This window comes from Melanaphis sacchari, unplaced genomic scaffold (assembly GCF_002803265.2).
Source record: "Melanaphis sacchari strain LSU unplaced genomic scaffold, SCAv2.0 Contig21_pilon_pilon, whole genome shotgun sequence".
Taxonomy (NCBI): Eukaryota; Metazoa; Arthropoda; class Insecta; order Hemiptera; family Aphididae; genus Melanaphis; species Melanaphis sacchari.
In genome coordinates this window covers 1,131,896-1,141,910 of record NW_020271096.1, presented here as the reverse complement: position 1 = coordinate 1,141,910, position 10,015 = coordinate 1,131,896, and the positions used below count along the sequence as shown (strand labels likewise).

The 10,015-nt window shown below is 25.4% G+C and overlaps 2 protein-coding genes across 2 annotated transcripts in view; one reads left to right on the top strand and one right to left on the bottom strand.

Annotated features, from left to right (window-relative positions):
• The first annotated feature begins 5,738 nt into the window (after window positions 1–5,738).
• The window catches only part of LOC112594070 (Kv channel-interacting protein 2-like), a 276,882-nt gene continuing 272,605 nt past the window's right edge, over window positions 5,739–10,015 (top strand). The window contains exon 1 of the mRNA XM_025338686.1: window positions 5,739–5,791. The gene's annotated coding sequence lies outside the window, so the exon portion shown is untranslated. The remainder of the gene's footprint in view (window positions 5,792–10,015) is intronic.
• The window catches only part of LOC112593993 (DNA-directed RNA polymerase II subunit RPB1-like), a 6,377-nt gene continuing 5,461 nt past the window's right edge, over window positions 9,100–10,015 (bottom strand). Inside the window, exon 5 of the mRNA XM_025338582.1 lies at window positions 9,100–9,213. Within this exon, the coding sequence (XP_025194367.1) occupies window positions 9,100–9,213 (114 nt within the window). The remainder of the gene's footprint in view (window positions 9,214–10,015) is intronic.

The window sequence follows — 10,015 nt, the reverse complement described above, 5'->3', positions numbered from 1 at the left end:
ATCTCCGAGATTGTTTTGAAATTTAATTCAAATACTGATAATGAGACATCAGGTAGAGTGTGTCACAATTGAATAATTTGAGGATGGAAAAAAAAAGAAAAGAAAATCATCAGATACTCTTCCAAAGATGTTATTCTGACATTTTAACTGACATAGATGAACTCTTTACATTTGATAATTAGATCAATGGAAAATTAAAAACATTAACATTTTAGTACCTGTACTGTAATTATTTATCGATATAATGTTTTATTTACAAAAAATATTTAAACCCTATTAAATTATGTTTAACATTGCATGAAAGTTATTAGGTTTTAAAATAATGTTTTATATTCATAAAGTACTTTTTAGAGTTTTGAAAAGTTTAAAACTTTATTACGAATAAATCAAAATTGTATAATTTACTGGAAAATGCTTATAAATAATTTATTATTTTTGAACTTCGTTCGTGATCAAAACAAAATCTATGATTGCTGAGACTCAACATAATTCTCGATTTTCTAGTGCGCATATAAAATATGGTAACTTTTTCAATTCACTAGTTTAACATAATACTGCGGGTAGAGGCGGGAAAATGACGACTTATATAATGCTAATAGTTTTATTTTTTTGAATCATACCACATAATGACATCTAAAATAATTTTAAATGGTTAGAATTATAGTATAGTATTATTTTATTGCCTCTCTAGTTTTTACATAATTTAATATTATTAGGTCAAAAATTTCGCTGGATGACATTATTTTGCATTAAGGAAAGTCATAGCTAAGGCATTTAAAGTTGTAGGCAGATGTATGTTATTCGGTGTACCTTATACACGGGATTTAATAGAATAATTAGTTCATACAGCTGTATTTCAACAAAAAGTTTGTGATTAGAAAATCCACCGGGTCACTTAAACATCCTACTCGGATATTACGCGTAGCAGTGTGTCTACTTTTACCCATATCACGACTACTTGTCACAATGTGAAACGTAGTTTGGTAGCACGTTTGCTGGCACTCATTTATTAGTCAGTGTATGTTATTGTGAATGTCTCTTAATGGTTATACAATTAATGTCGGTATTTACAAATTTATGATAACCGTAATACACATCCTTGCAAATGACAATATCATACAGCTAGGCATTTCGTCTATTTTGTTGCGCATAGTCATACTTAATGAGAACTAATTTCACGTTTGTATATTTAATTTCAGAGTGAATCAACCACTTAAAAACATTGAAGTTGAGAATATTATCTATGTTTCTACGTTCTTTATGTAAATGTATTAGTTATTCGACTGTTTTTGCAAATGTTCATCAAATTGTTTGTTATTATCATATTAACCACCGAAAACATTAGATAGGTATAGACTATCATTATAGACCACGTACTAATACGAAATAGACTATATACTTATATTATTCGAAAAACCGAATTATCTTAGTATTTCGTTAGGAATTAAAAAAATAAATATTTCGAAGTTAGTTCGCTTATTGCAAAAAATAAAAAAGTTTAAGCCAAAAACATTCTCGTATGAAGAATGATAAATTCTATGGCACATTTATTTGAGTGTCATTTATATTTTTATTTATGTATATATATATATATATAAATGATATGATATGCATATGTTACCCATAGAGTTTTTCACAGTGTAAATAATGGGGCTAAATCCATCAGTACATCAGTATACGATTCGTTCCGAAGTCAACAATACATCGAGGGAAAACTAATGTGAAATTGAATTTTTCTCGACATATTTAGCCAAATACTCCTCTTGTGCCATCATCCTTTTTAAACTTATTTTCTGAGCAAAATAACATGATTAGATTCCGGAGATGACAGCTTACTTTCACCGTCAAAATATTTCTATATATTCATTATGCGCATATATCTTTTACATTTTTTACATTTTACTGTAGAATGACTAGATTTAAGTCCTTAACCAATATGTGAACGTACACATTTTTTTTTAGTTGCATTATTAAATTTAAAATAATTTTAGTTTATTACAAATTTGATTTAAATACGTCGGGAAACATACGTTTTGTAAAATGAAACAAAACAACAACAAATATACTGAAATCAAAATAAACACATTAAATAATTTTAGAAGTTTGTCATTTAAAATTGGTAATTTAAAGAATAATTGTATAAATAAAAAGTTACGTGTAAAAGATCGCGTTATGTTTGAAACTTAATCAGTTAAAAAAAAAACAACAAAATATAGTAATTTATTTGTGTGTAATATTAAAATGTGGGTCGTTAGAGTTTATTTGCATAAAACTTTTACACAACGGTGTTTATTTTTAAAGACATTTTAAACCAAAAAATTCTTAATAAAAAAATAAGGTTTTAAAATTTGACTATCAAATTCTTGTTTTGTGATCTATATTTATTATAAATATATCATAATAAGTAACGGGATACTGTATATACATTGTTAAATATTTATTGACTATTGTAATGGCTTTCCATTGTCGATGTTTGATACATAGTTATGTAAATATGTAAATATAACTATCATTTTAATTAACACATTATAGCACGTGAGCATGTTATTGTTTTCAAAATCGTTGTACCAATAATGTCTTTACGTTTCTAGAGCGATTCGGATCTCATTCTCTGCGTGCAGCCATTTTTATTGTATATGAGTGTCTAGTACCTACCTATACGTTCACTGACGTTAAGACATTGTTCGGTCATGCGTTTATCTAACGAACATGGAACTGCATTACATAATATTTATGTTGAAGTTAAAAATGTTTTGATAAGTCAAATTGATATTTCGAAAATGCGAGATTCAAATAGTGATGATAAATAGATTTTAGAGTTAAGTCCAATGTTTCGAAATAGATACATTTGTCCGATGTTATAGGAAACTGTAACAACGAACGTGTAATAATGACAATAATAATAGTATGTCATAGACTTGGTAGGTACAGAGAATTAATTTTACTCGGGTAAGTGGGCTTTTGCGTTATGTGCGGTTTTTACGCACAGAAAACTAAAGTGCATTTAACTTTCTCTAAATGTATTATTTCATGTGCCTGGGCTACGAAATCGTAATAGGTACCTATTCTTTATTATGCATGCGATTACTACATGTTGCACGAATGGGCGATCTTGTTTTAATAGTATCGTAATAATTATATGTATAACATAATAATAATATGCAAACGCTAAAAACGTGGTTACTGTCCCTACGTTTGTAACAATTACGTAAATGATACAATTACTGTTAGCACTAAAAGATAAAAATTAATTTTTTTTTTCATTAACTACCCACTGTTTTTTTTTTTTTATGAATTGTGTTAATTTTTTTAATTTTTTTAATAATTAATTATTTTATTTCTGTAAAATATTATAATATTTTATTTATTTTATTTCAGTATTAGTCTTTTGAAATATAATATGTAGGTAATTTTAATATCATTATATAACGTATAATATGATAATATAGTATATAACATATAATTTTATTTTCAATCAAAGTTTCATGTTGCCATATTTATTCATTAACACGCACAACTATTATCTGAAATATATTATAACTTGAATACGTAAGAGTAGTATATTTAAAAATAGCACAAAATAAAAAAAATCTGAAATTTCAATAAATGTATATTCAAGATATTATTTTCTAATAATTTATTGCGAAGTAATTATTTTAACAAATTTAAAACAAGCACATAATATGTGATACATATACAGGACGATATTATTATTAACTTTAAATACTTATTATTTCATAATGTTTGTTTTTGTTTTAGATTAATATTAATTGATTTATTATTGTGTCTGGCATCACCTTTTATAGCAAAATAAATGTATCTTTTGCAGCTTTGATATCTTTTAACTGTTATATATTGACATAATATTTTTTTCTGATTGAAAAATTAATCTTATAATTACAGTGAGTGATAAGATGTGAAAATTCTACGAATATGTAGAATAATAAAATTATTACAATTTTTTTAAATAATTAAAATATTTTTAAAATTACTTTAATATATAAATATCAAACTTTGAATAAATAATTCATTCACTCATCAGATTTTAAATACCTAAATAATACATATAAACTTATCACACATGTCCAATATTTTGCGATTTATCTCTATTCCACCTTACTTTGCCATGTTTAATTTAAATACTTCTATGTAATAGTAACTTATATCTAATAAACTAATTTATATTAATTTAAAATTTGATCTGTATATTTAATATAAATTCAAAATATTTCATTGAAAACATGAAATTAAAAACGTAAATATATGGTGTTATTAAAAAAAAGTAAAATCTTATGAAATAATAGTTACAATAAAAATTCGTGATGAATTTTTGTTTTTTTTTTTTAACAATGTTGATCTTTATAGTATAAAATTATGTAAAAAATAAATTAATACTTTTCAAAATCATGAGTGTAAATGAATAAAAAAAAATGGATTACCTTGCATGTAAAATATGTAACAAAAATATAATTATTTTTCTACGAACACCCTTTATATTATGTTCCATTTTAAACAGTTTTCTATGTACCTACTGAACACCGTAATTTATTATGGCCTTCAAATACATCGTTATTAATTATAACTTAATACCAATAAAAGTAATATATACTTTAAATCGTTGACCTATATAAACATTGTGATTCAAAATGTATGTTAGAGCTGTTTTATTATGTAAATAAAAAATATTCATAATAGAGAAAAAAATTAATACGCAAGTTTTTTATTTGAAAATATATAAAATAGTCTTTTACAGTGTTTTAGGAGGTTTTAGAGGTCATATTAAATAACTCAAATGGGCATCTTTACCTACTTATTTTGCAATTATAGAGTAAAGAATTTTTTGTATGAAGAAACGTCACAAAACGCCAGCCTACTACTTCGCTTACCTACATTTTAAATACTTAAAACTCATTATTTATTCGTCCAAATTTCCATTTTTATGTATCAAAATACTCCGAAAAAATGTTCACATTATGACTAAAAAAAAGTATAGGTTTTAATTTGAATTTCTTAAGTTGACTTCTAAAACTTCTCCCAAAAATATTGTAGAAAAATATAATTACTAATAATTTAAAATATTTCTAAAGACGAATTTTCGTATAAAACATTTTTCTTTATTGTGAATATTTTATGTAATGAAATAGCTGTAACAGAAATTTTGAATTACTCTGTATATACATATATATATATATATATATATATATACACATAAAATATAATTTCAGGAAAATAATCTCATTGCTTTCGGTAAAACATAAAGTTCTACAACTATTACAATATAAATATGTATTGAATAATTTAAATACCTATATAACATAATTATTTAAGTAGTATTGCAGAAATTTATTTATTATATTATTATAACTAGTGTAAAATAAAAATTATCACGTCTTATAATATTCGATACAAATATATTTTTTTAAACTAAAAATCCATACTGTATGATTATCAAAAAATATATAATTATCATATATTTCTTTTTGTATTTAAAAGTATTTCAGAACTTTATACTATGAAAAAAAATTATTTTAAAGCTTAAACATTACTAGAAGTATCAATTATTATTAATTATTTATTGTTGATTAAATAATTGAATGATACAATAAAAAAAAAAAAAATTGAAAATAATATGTAAATTTATGATCAATTAAATCATTTAATATATCATTACTCTTACAAAATGTATTCTATTTATCATACTAAATTTTAACTATGATTAATTTAATTTTAATATTTAAAATTACAGGTTACGAGAACTTAAAGTGAAATAAACACACACTTTTAAATAAAGGTAAGTAATGATTCGTAGTTTCAAAAAAATTATAGGTACTAACGAAGTTTTATATTAATATGTATTGCATAGATAATGTCAATAGAAAAAAGTTCTCAAATTGTTTCTTGTAGTACGTGTAAAAAATAAAGATTGACAGCATCCAGTTTAAGTAGAATATTATTTAAGATTTTTTTTTTTCAATTTTAGACTACATTTTTCAATATTTAGTTGATAATTAGAAAAAAAAATCATTCCGCGTATACTATCGTTTACTTTTTTTGTTAGTAAAAATGATTAAAACATAGCTGTAGAATACCTAATATACATTTAAAATATTTATTCTGGTGTTCGATAGCTATTATGATGCGTATTTATTGAACACGCGTTATAATATTATAATTAAAGCGCGGATTTACATTTATTAAAAACCAACCAAATATGTGCTAAAAATCTTAAATATGCATACGTAAATACGAGTATATGCACTAAAATGTTAAAATATGCACGAAAAATTAAAAAATATGCATAAAAAACTTATTTTTTGAACAATAGTGAAATAATGTTAAATAATGTTAATTGAACACTAGTTCAATCTTGACCGTAATTAATATTTTTTTATCTTGATAAAATTAATCTAAATATTTTATTTTCCTGATTATTGATCTAAGGTAATATTTGAAAACCGTTTATACCTATTAATTTATTTTGATATTATTCGAAACTATATAAGTATAATTTTTTTTTCTTACATTATATAATAGACTACTATAGTATATAAAAGAATATCTAAAAAAAAAAAAAAATAACATCAAAATATGCACTACAAGTTGAAATAGGTATGCAATTAAAATTGTAAAAGAAGCCCTTAAAACAGAAAATTGTTGAAATATTCAAAAACTTGCACTAAAATGGTATCATTTTTGAAATCGTTATGTCGTGAAACAAATTTTGTGCTCACTTTACACATCATACGATCAATCAGAATAAATATGCAAATATATACAAATCCGCGCTTTAATTATAATATTTTGCTGTTAAAGAGGATTTTTTCGAATTTCTCGCACTAATACCGACGTTTTTGACAAGCGGTAAAAACACGTCAAAAAAAAAATAATAATAATAATAATAACAATAGTTATTAACGCGTTAAAAAGTAATTGTCGCTGCCGTAGGCCACGACTTGTGTGGCACATTGACCGTGCAACGACATTATCAATATAGTGAACCTCTGCGGCATCTGTGATGAATGCGACTGTGGAGTTGAATTATTATAAATTGCTACCGTGTGGCTACCAGTCACGACGACCGACATTGCGCGATGGTACTATAGGTAACTGTGGTATAACCACGATAACATATTAGGTAGTATCGAGCCGCGATCGCTCCTTCTCCAACAATCTCTAACGTACACGTCACACGCTAATTTTATCGGCGGTAGGTACCATTAACTGTTTTTACGTCCGGGCGAACAAACGGCGGCGAGATTATTCCGATCACTACAAATTATATTACACGCGTACCCACTACGTGTAAAAGGCGAGATATCTTACTCACTGAATATTTTTACCTCGAAGGTGGGGATTTTTTTTAGGCGTGTCGTACCACGATACCTTGTAAATTATAGTAATGGGTATGAATTGTAAAATGATATCCGACATCCGTAGTAATCGTGAACAAAATGCTTTAAGGACGTATTGGTAAATAATATTTTGAGCGTACACCATATATTGTCCAAAAATGTATCTCTGAAAAATTGTTCTCACCCTACACGAAAATTGATTGTTCAATAAACATGCCTACTTTTGTACCCTTTCTACACTCAACCAATACACATCACTAACAAAAACAACAATAACACTATAAAATTAGCCATATTACTTGTGGAAATAAATTTAAATAAATTATGTTTAATTAGGTAAATCTATTTTTATCCAACGTAAAATATATTTTCAGCACCTGATCAGTCTACACATTAGCAATATTAACTATTACATAGTATTATTCGCGAGTGTTGTGGTTGGTCGCACGAATAACTGCAGAATTAAAAACGGAATAAGACAAATAATAAAATAATACACTCAATCGCATTGCCCTCAGGCTATTATTCGCCGTACACTAACCGTAAAACATATAAAATTATTAATTTTTTCACGTATGCGCATTTCTTTATATTGTCATGGATTTTCGTGAGTATGTGCCGTTTACGCTTCAATACACCCTTGAGTATAATATGATGGCTGTCGACAAGTGGACGGAACAATGGATCGCGGTCTTTTACAGCAGTATTATAAAAAGGTGTAATGATAAAGCTATACCATGTGTACTATGAAATAGTGTATAACAAAAATCGCATAAAATATTTATCTTTGTCGTTCGTATTTTGTGGTAAGAATTAAAATCTAATATTGTTAGCACACGACATTCGTCAGCAACGCGTCAACGAAGATTACGTTGGCCGACCAATAGCATTATTATCGTGTACAAAAACCAAGACATGGGCACGGTCAAATCGAAAAATTCAAAACGATATAAGTATAATAATATTTATAACTGATTTAACTGTATTTAATTTATTAACTAAAAGTGTTAACCTTATGAGTGTATCTACGTTTATTAGATAAACTAATATAAATTAAAACAATTAGTACATGTCAATAATAAAAAAAAAACCGATTCCATTGTTCATCAATAAGGAAATACAACTCAGCATGATATAGTTAGTGAGATGGTATATAACCGCAGCTCAAAACATACATTGTCTTTGTGATACATTTTAAATCAGTGTCATAATGTGATTAAGTACCTAAAGTAACTTATACAATATAATAAAAACCTTTATCTTTTTCATTTTTTTTTTCATTTATATAATCTATTATTTTAAGTTATATAATCATAAAATATTTATTAGTTACATTAAGTATATACCAATGTCCAATAAAATTAATATTTTGGTGAAGTAAAGGGAGATCTTAATATACATTTAGTTTTTAGCGTAATGAAAATTGATTCAAATTAAACACACCTAAAGCACGTAAACATTTTGTCTTATCGTAAAATTAAAAAAATAAATACAAAAAGACTGAAAACTTTATTAATGGTGTTTATCTTAAAAAAATGAACCACGTTAGATATTTTTGTTCATATTTCAGCATGACATTTTATTTTAAAGTCATATTAAACAAATATCTTTAAGATATTGTTTTATTAATTAGGAATACAAACAAGTCCTAAAATGAGCGTTAACTCTTTATCAAGTTAATACTTGAATATTCCTTAATTCTATAGCACCGTTCACAAATCGGTCTTATTGAATCGGTCGATCGTATTTAGAGACAATTTATACGTTGTATAAAAGACAATACAACACTTATGGCATTATCTTTTTCTTGATTATTCTTCTTAAAAATGTTCAAGGTAGTCTTTTGATTAAGAATCACTTGCTTTATGCGTTGATTTACAGATATTTATTTCATATTAACAATTGAATATAATTAAATCTTGTCTTTTATTACTATAATTAATACATTTTCTTGCCCCTAAGATATTTATCTCATTGTTGTCCTATATTTTCAACAAAAACCCACTGTACTTCACATTACTATACAATCCCATAACTTGTATTCCTCGAGAATGTAATTAATTTAATTATTTTGTTCAGTTTACTATAAGCTATTTGTAATCTTTAAACTAATTTTATATGCATTTCCTTATGTTTATATCTTTATAATTTATTGTACTTTGATATTTATCTTTGAATCCTTAGTTTTAATATTTATATAAGATATGTTTAATCGTATTTATAAAGTAGTATAATATACTAATGACTAATCATAAGTAAGAATAAAAATGTGTTCATTTTTATATTATCATAATAGATTGCATACTTAAATATGATGTACCATACTTAGTCACACGATGACATTTACTTCAATAAATAAATAATATGTATTTGGACACAACACGTTCAACGTTCAAGTTAAATGACGCAAGTCTTAATAATCATTACTAATTGTATAGAATAAAAAACAAAAATAAGTTGTTATAATATTTAAAATAATTTATTATATTTTTAACAATAAAACAAATTAGATAATATCATATTCAGATGGTAAGACATAAGAACAGATTTTCACAGTAGAAAATTAAAATTCATTGTGAAAAGATTATATTTCTGTTAATAATAATATTAGTAGGCCTTGTATGCAGCTGGCTTGTAAGCAGCGGTGGCGTACGAGTGAGCTG